Raw genomic sequence first — 12,241 nt, forward strand, 5'->3', positions numbered from 1 at the left:
TATTGCACCTGTATCTAGAATCTCTGCCATAAAGGAAGGTGGGACTGCTGCTAGAGACAAATACTTTAGTACCAGACAATACACTTCTTCACGCAAGCACAAACAGCGACATTGTCATAGTTCACATTGGCAATTGCTTTTTATGATGATGACCGGATCCCTGTAAGAATGATTCTATACCATACAGAATTATTTAAAGGGCTAGTCACCACACTTTCAATAGTATTTTTAAAAAATATCAAAATAGATTTTAGGAAGCCTCTAAGGCAGTAGTTTCCAAACTCTGGGGTTGTCCCCCACGGTGAGGGCTGGAAATAGTGGTGAGGGGGAAAGTATGAACATTTAGGGTACGAACTGTAGAATATTGCCATTTGCTTTCCAATTTACACAAAAAATCCCACCTGGAAGGTAAGTTAGGGTGAGATTAATGGTGAATATGTATTTGGTGCCCAAGATATTTTTGGAAATATGGCTGCATGACTGATACAGTGATATTTTTCTATATCTGTACCCATTTCACTGTCTAAATGAGACTTTGACCTATGGTTCAACCTTCCAGGAGGACCCTGACTGAACATCAGACCTTTAAGAGGGGCCCTAAAAAAAAGTTGGTCCTTCAAGGAAGACCTTGACTGAATGTTAAACTTGAGCAAAAGTTGGATCTTCAAGTGGAGTCCTGACTAAAAGTTGGACCATCTAAGGGTGACCCTGACAAAAGGCCAAACCTTTAATGGGGGCCGTAACCAAAGTTTGGACCTGCTGGAATTTCAAGAGGGACCCTGAGTGAACCTTGGACTTTCAAGGAATACCCTGATCAATGGCTGGGACTTCAAGGGGGCCTGACCAAAGGTTTGACCTTCAAGGGTGGGGCTTAAAATTAAAAGGTTTAGCAACCACTAATATAGGGTGAGTTTCAGGTTGAAATCTGGTTGTGACCCATGTTGGAATACCATGGTCTTCTACAGATGGAGCTGTGATGATCCTCAGGTCTGTGAGGCAACAGCCAGTGTGTTGACATAGGCATGAGGTCCCATATCATTTTCGGACACACAATGACTGAACTGTCCAGGAGGCCGGTCAGAATGCTCAGGACCTGGGGATCTTATAAGACAGCACAGCTCCAGCACTTCTAGCCAATGGCAGCCCAAGAAGAAGATGTTTTTTAGCATGAAAACTGAGATAGGTTGACCAGCTGGACCCAACATGAAAAAGCACCGTAGGGCAAGAAGAGGAGCGTCAACAAGAGTACCAAAAAGAAAACGCAAAAAAAGACGGCAGCAGCCTGGTGGGGCTACAGCGTCCAGCTCAAATAGCCAAAGCACTGGAGAGACTAAAGCCACAAAATATACCACAAGTAGGGGATAACGCATAAAAGGGGAGTAGGGCAGCTTTTCTTCCAACATGAGCTCCAACAGGGCATAGCTGTCGAGTAGGTCCAGACAGGAAGCCACAAAGTATCCAGTTGCTCTTTGGTGCAGCCAGCCTCGAGGATCAGCACTGAGGGAACGGACTAGTGTCCATAGTAATGGTACAGAGAGAGAAACTGTGAGTCTAAACCCAGTGCACCCAAGGGGAACTCCAGCTTCAATCTGGTCTAGTATGGGAGTGCAAAGTATCAGAGCCACTTTTGGAGTAAATGCAATTGAGTAAATTAGCCAAGCCAGGTGGCTGTAAGCAAATTGACCCTTCCTGTGTGGTTTCACTTGCCCATATCCAGAGGGTTTAAGTGAACCCTGTCTAGCTCTTTGACCTCTGCTGTTTTTGGAGTAAAATATACCCCATCCAGCTACCACTACTAGGTCAGTGGCTATCCAAGAGCACCAGTATAGGTCTGTACCAGCAATCAGGTAATGGGTAGCAGGACCAGGGGACCTATATGGAGGACATTTGTGTGGCTCTCTGGAATGTGAATGTTAGCTATGGATGGTTGCTGGAAGAGTAGTGGGAATTTTGACTGTAAACTGGGGGTCCAGTCAGACTTGGCATGACCCGCAGAGATGGCTTCTGGTTATACCACAGGGTCTGATGGATCCTATAGAGTTAGGTGAGACTCACACACATTCCAGTCCATTTAGAGTAAGTGTGGCTCCCAAACTGAGGCTGGAGGTCCATTAGAGATGGTTGCTTGTAGATCGAGTAGGGGTAGGTTTAACTCAAAGGCATGCTGGAGGCGCAGTCAGGCTAGGTGTGACTCACTTGGATGGCTTCTGGTGGTACCACAAAAAAATTTTTCCTTAAAGGGGTTGTTCACCTTTGAGTTCAGTTTTAGTATGATGTATGGTGGAGGTGCAGTCAGGCTAGATGTGACTCACATGGGTGGATTTTTGTGGTCCCACTAACATCAGTTTGCCAAATGAGGGATACTGGAGGTTCTGCCAGGGCTAGATGTGACTCATTTGGATGTTGAAGCTCCAGTTAGGAGTGAAATTGAGACCGGAGGTCTGAGTAGGTGCAGAAGGGACTTCCAGGGTTGGAAGCTGATGTCCAGCCAAGGAAGGTGTGACCCCCCCCCAAGGAAAGGATGCTGGTGGTCCTGCAGCTTTAGATGTTCCTCAGAGGAAGAGATGCTGGAGGCACTGGATTAGGTACTTATGACACTTAGGTATGGATCCATCCAGGGGAGAGTTCAATGGCAGCAATGAATTTATGCAGGTAGGTCTGACCGTGGTAGGTATGACTCCAGTATAGATGTTCTACTTGCACTGGAGGGGTCGGTGTATGACTCCTGGCTGACAGCTCCCCAGAATCGGCTGCTGTGGGTGTGACTCCCTGGTATATCTGCACTGGAAGCGACTAAGAGCATGCGAGATGGAGGCACTGACACTGGCTGGGGTCCCCTGGGGTGGCTGCTTGGGAATCCCAGTGCCGGTCGTTCTCCAATGCCGATAAGTAGCAGAGCCGGCGAGCAAGCATCTCTCAGCATCTACAGAGCCATCAGCACCGCCTCCTGCCTGGGGAATGGGAGGTTTGGGTGGGCGGAGTGGGATGAGGATGGAGCGAGCCATGGGGGGAAGCAGGAGACATAGGTGTTCATGGGAAGGGGAGCCTAAGGCAAGAACCATTGCCCCTGGTCCCCATATTGGTGTCTAATGACCTCAGTAATTACTGATTCCTTCCTCATAACGCAGCAGCTCACAATCTGGCAGCAGTTGGTCACATGATGCTGTGTGTGTGTGTGAGGGACTGAGTGAGGAAATGGCTCTGCTGCTTCTCTGTGGGTAATGGCTAACTCTGCTTGTGTCACTGTGAGGAGACTCAGGGTGCATGTGAGACTGAGGGTGCTTGTGACTCCTGGTAAATGGGAGACTAGGGAGAGTGAGCTTGTGTATGTGCGAGAGAGACTGAGGGTGAGTGTGCTTGTGTATGTGCGAGAGAGACTGAGGGTGAGTGTGCTTGTGTATGTGCGAGAGAGGGTGAGTGTGCTTGTGTATGTGCGAGAGAGAGGGTGAGTGTGCTTGTGTATGTGCGAGAGAGGGTGAGTGTGCTTGTGTATGTGCGAGAGAGGGTGAGTGTGCTTGTGTATGTGCGAGAGAGAGGGTGAGTGTGCTTGTGTATGTGGGAGAGAGGGTGAGTGTGCTTGTGTATGTGCGAGAGAGAGGGTGAGTGTGCTTGTGTAGGTGAGAGAGAGGGTGAGTGCTTGTGTATGTGCGAGAGAGAGGGTGAGTGTGCTTGTGTAGGTGAGAGAGAGGGTGAGTGTGCTTGTGTATGTGCGAGAGAGAGGGTGAGTGTGCTTGTGTAGGTGAGAGAGAGGGTGAGTGCTTGTGTATGTGCGAGAGAGAGGGTGAGTGTGCTTGTGTATGTGCGAGAGAGGGTGAGTGTGTTTGTGTATGTGGGAGAGAGGGTGAGTGTGCTTGTGTATGTGGGAGAGAGAGGGTGAGTGTGCTTGTGTATGTGGGAGAGAGGGTGAGTGTGCTTGTGTATGTGAGAGAGAGGGTGAGTGTGCTTGTGTATGTGAGAGAGAGGGTGAGTGTGCTTGTGTATGTGGGAGAGAGGGTGAGTGTGCTTGTGTATGTGGGAGAGAGGGTGAGTGTGCTTGTGTATGTGGGAGAGAGGGTGAGTGTGCCTTTTGTATGTGCGAGAGAGGGTGAGTGTGCTTGTGTATGTGAGAGAGAGGGTGAGTGTGCTTGTGTATGTGGGAGAGAGGGTGAGTGTGCTTGTGTATGTGAGAGAGAGGGTGAGTGTGCTTGTGTATGTGGGAGAGAGGGTGAGTGTGCTTGTGTATGTGGGAGAGAGGGTGAGTGTGCTTGTGTATGTGGGAGAGAGGGTGAGTGTGCTTGTGTATGTGCGAGAGAGAGGGTGAGTGTGCTTGTGTAGGTGAGAGAGAGGGTGAGTGCTTGTGTATGTGCGAGAGAGAGGGTGAGTGTGCTTGTGTAGGTGAGAGAGAGGGTGAGTGCTTGTGTATGTGCGAGAGAGAGGGTGAGTGTGCTTGTGTAGGTGAGAGAGAGGGTGAGTGTGCTTGTGTATGTGCGAGAGAGAGGGTGAGTGTGCTTGTGTAGGTGAGAGAGAGGGTGAGTGCTTGTGTATGTGCGAGAGAGAGGGTGAGTGTGCTTGTGTATGTGCGAGAGAGGGTGAGTGTGTTTGTGTATGTGGGAGAGAGGGTGAGTGTGCTTGTGTATGTGGAGAGAGAGGGTGAGTGTGCTTGTGTATGTGGAGAGAGGGTGAGTGTGCTTGTGTATGTGAGAGAGAGGGTGAGTGTGCTTGTGTATGTGAGAGAGAGGGTGAGTGTGCTTGTGTATGTGGGAGAGAGGGTGAGTGTGCTTGTGTATGTGGGGAGAGAGGGTGAGTGTGCTTGTGTATGTGGGAGAGAGGGTGAGTGTGCCTTTTGTATGTGCGAGAGAGGGTGAGTGTGCTTGTGTATGTGAGAGAGAGGGTGAGTGTGCTTGTGTATGTGGGAGAGAGGGTGAGTGTGCTTGTGTATGTGAGAGAGAGGGTGAGTGTGCTTGTGTATGTGGGAGAGAGGGTGAGTGTGCTTGTGTATGTGGAGAGAGGGTGAGTGTGCTTGTGTATGTGGGAGAGAGGGTGAGTGTGCTTGTGTATGTGGGAGAGAGGGTGAGTGTGCTTGTGTATGTGCGAGAGAGAGGGTGAGTGTGCTTGTGTAGGTGAGAGAGAGGGTGAGTGCTTGTGTATGTGCGAGAGAGAGGGTGAGTGTGCTTGTGTATGTGCGAGAGAGGGTGAGTGTGTTTGTGTATGTGGGAGAGAGGGTGAGTGTGCTTGTGTATGTGGGAGAGAGAGGGTGAGTGTGCTTGTGTATGTGGGAGAGAGGGGTGAGTGTGCTTGTGTATGTGAGAGAGAGGGTGAGTGTGCTTGTGTATGTGAGAGAGAGGGTGAGTGTGCTTGTGTATGTGAGAGAGAGGGTGAGTGTGCTTGTGTATGTGAGAGAGAGGGTGAGTGTGCTTGTGTATGTGGGAGAGAGGGTGAGTGTGCTTGTGTATGTGGGAGAGAGGGTGAGTGTGCTTGTGTATGTGGGAGAGAGGGTGAGTGTGCTTGTGTATGTGAGAGAGAGGGTGAGTGTGCTTGTGTATGTGAGAGAGAGGGTGAGTGTGCTTGTGTATGTGGGAGAGAGGGTGAGTGTGCTTGTGTATGTGGGAGAGAGGGTGAGTGTGCTTGTGTATGTGGGAGAGAGGGTGAGTGTGCTTGTGTATGTGCGAGAGAGGGTGAGTGTGCTTCTGTATGTGGGAGAGAGGGTGAGTGTGCCTTTTGTATGTGCGAGAGAGAGGGTGAGTGTGCCTTTTGTATGTGCGAGAGAGAAGGTGAGTGTGCTTGTGTAGGTGTGAGTGAGAGACTGCTTGCATGTTTGTGTGCGTGTGCATTATTGTTTAGCATGGGGGTGGGGGGTGTGACAAAGGAACCCACCAAATACTAATCTGAGCCCTTCTGTATTTCGTCAGTATTTATTTTAAAGAAAGCGCATGTTTCCTGGAATCACTTCATTCTGAGAGTTGTAGCTCAGCAAAAATCAACAATCCACCCCTAACTGTAAAATTATAATTCACCCCTGAGTTTCATGATCCTATAATGGTCAACAGTCAAGTGATTTTATACAGGTCTTGGAACTATACGGTGACTTCTGATATCCTCATATTTTACAACTGGGGGTGCATTTCTACACACAGTTTATACATCATGAAATAATGTACCCCTATTAGATATTATAAATCACACAGGAGCTTGATGAGCATATACAAGGCCCAAGGCTTTATACAGGTCATTTGAACTCTGAAGTGACTAATGCCTTCATAATGTACAACAGGGGTACAGAGATGACATCACTAAGCACCAATTATAAGATATAATTTACAGGATATTATTATCCTTATTATATATATATATACTTATAAATGGTGCTTAGTGATGTCATTGGTTTTATTCGATCTTAGTGTGTCATTTCTGTCCCATGACTCACTGAACTTGTGTATATAATAGATAAAGTACCCCTTTTGCAAATCCTCTGTAACTTATAATAACTCCTACAATTTTACAATTGGTTTATTTGAGTTATTAGCTTTTTATTCAGCAGCTGCCCAGTTTTACAATTTCAGCAGTCTGGGTTGCTAGGGCCTAAATGACCATAGCACCATACATTGATTTGAATAAGAGACTGGAATAGGAAGAGGCCTGAATAGAAGATGAGTAATAAATAGCAGCAATACTAATAAACTTGTAGCCTTACAGAGCATTTGTTTTGGGTTTTTTTTAGATGGGGTCAGTGACCCCATTTGAAAGCTGGAAAGGGTCAGAAGAAAAATTAAATAACTATAAAAATAAACCATGAAGACCAATTAAAAAGTTGCTTATAATTGGCCATTCTATAACATGCTAAAAACGTGTCTTAAAGGTGAACCTCCCCTTTAAAGGGGAAGCAAGTTTTGTTCAAGGTAAAGTTAACAATAAAGGAAAAAATCCAGTATCTTTCCCACTGTATTATCCACAACTCTCGCAATTCTTCCAATAACAGGGCGCTGAGTGTGGAGTTTCAGCGCCAGATTCTCCATCCTCCAAAAGTTTAGCATTTGTCTTGTGAGAGCAAAGGAGAGCTACTTAAGGAAGGACACGGGCAGAGCTGAAACATCGAAGAAGGTGCTCTCTGTATGTGCCGATTCTTTTTACCTGCACCAGGGGCGTAACTATAGAGGAAGCAGACCCTGCGGCTGCAGGGGGCCCAGGAGGACCTAATTCATATACACTTTCAATAAATATTGGTAAAACAAGTCAACCGCTAAACATTTTGGGTAGGGATGCACCGAATCCAGGATTCAGTTCGGGATTCGGCCTTTTTCAGGCAGGATTCGGCTGAATCCTTCTTCCTGGCCGAACCAAATCCTAATTTGCATATGCAAATTAGGGACGGGGAGGGCGTGACTTTTTGTAACAAAACAAGGACGTCTAAGCTCTTGTTCCTTTCCCATCCCTAATTTGCATATGCAAATTAGGATTCGGTTCGGTTTTCGGTCGAATCTTTCACAAAGGATTTGGGGCTTTGGCCGAATCCAAAATAGTGGATTCGGTGCATCCCTTATTTTGGGGGCCTGAAAAATTATGCTGTGGGCCCAGTAATAATTGGTTCTGCAACTTTTCTTCCATTTTCCAGAAATAAATATAAAGGATCTTGTTCACTGATTGGAAGGAAGCCATGTTTCCCAGCAGCCCTTAGGCTCCACAGTGTTTACTATAATGCAAACAGCCCCTCCTCCTAGTTCATTGTGAAGTGATGAATTCTGGAACTTGATGTCCCTCTGCTTTCCCTAGTGAGTCGGGCAAAGATTCTCTGGAAAGTTGAGGGACTTCAAGCCATTACTTAAAGGGATACTGTCATGGGAAAAAACATTTTTTCAAAATGAATCAGTTAATAGTGCTACTCCAGCAGAATTCTGCACTGAATCCATTTATCAAAAGAGCAAACAGATTTTTTTATATTCATTTTTGAAATCTGACATGGAGCTAGACATATTGTCAATTTCCCAGCTGCCCCTGGTCATGTGACGTGTGCCTGCACTTTAGGAGAGAAATGCTTTCTGGCAGGCTGCTGTTTTTCCTTCTCAATGTAACTGAATGTGTCTCAGTGGGACCTGGGTTTTTACTATTGAGTTGTTGTTCTTAGATCTACCAGGCAGCTGTTATCGTTGTGTTAGGGAGCTGCTATCTGGTTACCTTCCCATTGTTCTTTTGTTTGGCTGCTGGGGGGGGAAAAGGGAGGGGTGATATCACTCCCAACTTGCAGTACAGCAGTAAAGAGTGATTGAAGTTTATCAGAGCACAAGTCACATGACTTGGGGCCAGCTGGGAAATTGACAAAAATGTCTAGCCCCATGTCAGATTTCAAAATTGAATATAAAAAAAGATCAGTTTGCTCTTTTTGAGAAATGTATTTCAGTTCAGAATTCTGCTGGTGCAGCACTATTAACTGATTCATTTTGAAAAAAAATTTTTCCCATGACAGTATCCCTTTAACAACAGAAACCAGGGAGGATGACTCTGGCCAGCCTAAGGGACGGAGGAGGGACTGGTCCCAGCAGCAGTGACAAAACATATTGACTTCCCTCCCTGGAAAATTCTTTGTTGACATCCATGGAGGCATGGGCTGAGTTACCTGGAGAATTAGGGTAAGACCTACAGTTTATATGGCATTATAAAATTAAAAGGTGAACTGAGCATTAGAGAGTCAGAGTTGAGAAGCTCTGGGAAACAAGTAGTACTTGGCAAGATGGGGCAGAGACTGGGCATCAGGCAGATGATATCATAGAGCATCATAGTTGTTTCTGTATAGGAGACAGTTTTTTGCTGTAGTGATGGAGCATTGGGACTTTGGATCAGGGTATATTAAGCACTTTAGTTTTGTCTCCTTTTTGGTGGTTTAAAAATGTCTCTCTGATAGTGTACCTTCGGTTGGAACTAGTGATGTGAGGGCCGGCGGGTTCGGGCCAGCTGCCCACAAAACATCTTCGGGTTACGGGCAGTTGTGGGTTGAGCACTCGCTTTTGATCTCCCCGCCTGCAACATCACACTGCCGGCTTCCAGCACGTCAATTTATAGACTTGCACCTTCCCCCTTTTGTGACATCACTACAGGACTGTGACATCACTACAGGGCGGACGCAGGTCTTTAAATAGAGGGGACAGAGTGGGCAGGCTTACGTTGGGAGGAAAAACTCGACCCGCACATCACTATTGGAACCACTGTTAAGGTGGCCATACACGGGCAGATTAAAAGCTGCAATATCGGCTCTTTAGACCAATTCGGCAGCTTATCTTGCCCCTGTGGGGGTTTCCTATAGGTCCTCCTGATCAATATCAGGCCGGGATATCGATCGGTCAAGTCTGATTTTTTTTTCCCGATCCAGGACCGTATCAGCTAGTTGATGCGGCCCTTCGGTGCCCATTCGTAGCATTGTATCCAAGGGCAGAAATGTTTCGGATTCACCCAATATCGCCCAGCCATTAGTGGGCATATCGGATCAAGATCCGCCAAACTAGCAGATTTAACAGTGTATGGCCACCTTTAATTACAGGAACATTCTTTGTTCTTCCTTTGATGGACTATGTTGGCTGGGGACCCTTATTTGTTTTTGCTCTACAGGTGGAGTGTGGAAGTTTGAGAAGTTCCCCTTTTACCAATGACATGTTTGGTGATTGATCTGCCCCTAAAAATTCTTGCTCCACTGCTGCTGTTTGGTTGAGAGGGACCGGCTGATTCGTAGTAACTTTGCTCCAGTGGCAACGCATGTAAACTGAGGGCCACTCCAAGTTCATTATCTAATTGGTCCCACTATGCTCACAATCACTAGACACAGTAAGTACAGGACCCATTATCCAGAAAGCTCCGAATTACAAAAAGGCGATCTCTCATAGTAATAATAAAACGGTATTATTGATCCCAACTTAGATATAATTATCCTTATTGGAAGCAAAATCAGCCTATTGGGTTTATTTAATATTTACATGATTTCCTAGTAGACTTAAGGTATGAAGATCCAAATTATGGAAAGATCCGTTATCTGGAAAACCCCAGGTCCTGAGCATTCTGGATAACAGGTCCCATACTATACTTATGCAAGTAACTCTGGTGGAAATAAGAAAAGGCTGATGGGTCAGTCTATAAACATCTCTGAGACATTCAAGAAAACGGAAACCCACAAAACAAAGGTGGTTCACCTTTATGTTAAGTTTTAGTATGTTATAGAATGACATATTCTAAACAACTTTTCAATTAGTCTTCATTATTAATTCTTTATAGTTTTGTTTAATTACTTGCCTTTTTCTTCTGACTTTTCCCAACTTTCAAATGGGGGTCACTGACCCCATCTAAAAACAAAGGCTCTGTAAGGCCACAAATGTATTGTTATTGCTACTTTTTATTTCTCATCTTTATATTCAGGTCTCTTATTCAAACCAATGCATGGTTGCTAGGGTAATTTGGACCCTAGCAACCAGATGGTTGGAACTACCGAATACAAAGTTAAATAACTCAAAAACCACAAATAATAAAAAAATGAAAATAAATTGCAAATTGTCTCAGAATATCCCTCTCTACATCATACTAAAAGTTAACTCAAAGGCGAACAACCTTTGCGTTAACTTTCAGTATGATGTAGAGAGGGATATTCTGAGACAATTTGCAATTTATTTAAATTTTTTATTATTTGTGGTTACAAATGAATTGTTTTTGCTACTTTTTATTACTCATCTTTCTATTCAGGCTTCTCCTGTTCATATTCCAGTCTCTTATTCAAATCATGCATGGTTGCCGGGGACTTTGCACACTAGCAACCAGATTGCTTAAAATGCTAATTGAAGAGCTGCTGAATAAAAATCTAAATAACTCAAAAACCTTAAATAATAAAAAATGAAAAACCAATTGCAATTTGTCTCAGAATATCATTCTCCGCATCCTACTAAAAGTTATCTCAAAGGTGAACACCCCTTTAAGCCTCCACCTAGGAGTTAAAGTTGCGTATTTAGTGTTGTGTTGTATTTTACCTTCAGTAAAGCTGGATCTGCTCAGTTATGGAGATGACAACGCGTATTTTATTGTTTCACACCAGAACAAAGGCACTTTGGGCTTCTGGTGTAACCCAGTTACAGACGGTGGTTCCCCTGAGACAGGAAGAATGAACATTTGTTGTTCAGTTTTTCTTTTGCCAGACAGCCATCTTGTACCTATACTTCACCCTTTTCACTTGCCTTCCAGATGTTGGTGACCTACAACTCCCAGAACCCTCGATCGCTTTCGACTGCCAGGGTGCAGGAAGTTCTAGTTCAAGGACAGTGGACAAGCTGCAAGCTGGACCCCTGTGAACTAAATGCTTAAACATTTAACAATAACCATACTGAATATATTTATATTAAACCCATACATTTTCTGTAAAATTGGCCCTTCTTAGGGCCCCAGGAGAATGTCCCTCTATTCATGCTAAAACCAGTAAAATAGTACTATTCCTCCTGTTCTGTTACCATTGATCTCTTCTTATATCATCCAAACAAATATTGTGGATTTCCCCTCCCCCATTACAATACCGTTCATTCCCTTCTGTTACCTTTCATTCCCTTCAGACCTCCCTGCTTCATTCACTCGCACTCTCTAATCCTTCACTCTCTGAGACCCAACCCTCTTCCCTCAGCACCAAATTCACAGCATGTTCCACGTCTTTCACAATGTGCGATGCCTCCACCAAGGTGGGTCTAGTCGGAAGTCTCGGTGCCCATGGAAGACGGTCTGGGTCACGCTCTCCCGTGTGTCCGTTGGCACCTCCCCCTGATTGCCGTACACCCCCAGTACACACCAGACAGTAGACCGGCAAGCTGTTGGGGCAGCCCATCCTCGGACTTCCCTCGGGGTTGCTCGTTAGGAAGTGTTGTATTTAGATTCCCCCGTAGATGTCTGCCCATTGGATTGTCCTAAGAGGGGAAAGAAATATGTAAAAGAAGAAACACTGAGTTCCACTGAAAATATTATTAAAATTATATTGATTCTGATTGGCTGCAGATAGGCTCTATTGTTTCAAACATTCTAATATCCAACTGGCTGCAGGTTAGCTAGTGACCCGTTATCAACATTCCATTTCTCTGATTGGCTGCCAGGTACAGTAAGACTTATGCCTATAAAACATTCTTTCTCTGACTTGGCTTGCAGGTAGCTTGACCTTTCAATTACATTGTAATTCTCGATTGGCTTTGTAGGTAGCTGTGACCCTTAAAAATTCTAATTCTCTGATTGGCTGTAGGTTAGCTGTGACCTTTCAAAACAT

At 45.3% G+C, this 12,241-nt stretch overlaps 1 protein-coding gene across 1 annotated transcript; it reads right to left on the reverse strand.

Moving 5' to 3' along the window:
- On the reverse strand, positions 1-11,812 carry LOC121401137 (transmembrane protein 121B-like). The gene is made up of 3 exons (XM_041585484.1): positions 11,566-11,812; positions 11,036-11,090; positions 1-1,872 (listed from the first exon to the last, which is right to left on the reverse strand). The coding sequence occupies exons 1-3, from the start codon at positions 11,810-11,812 to the stop codon at positions 984-986; spliced, it is 1,191 nt and encodes a 396-aa protein (XP_041441418.1). The 3' UTR covers positions 1-983.
- Positions 11,813-12,241: the final 429 nt, after the last annotated feature.

Source organism: Xenopus laevis, chromosome 3L, assembly GCF_017654675.1.
Source record: "Xenopus laevis strain J_2021 chromosome 3L, Xenopus_laevis_v10.1, whole genome shotgun sequence".
NCBI classification, from domain to species: domain Eukaryota; kingdom Metazoa; phylum Chordata; class Amphibia; order Anura; family Pipidae; genus Xenopus; species Xenopus laevis.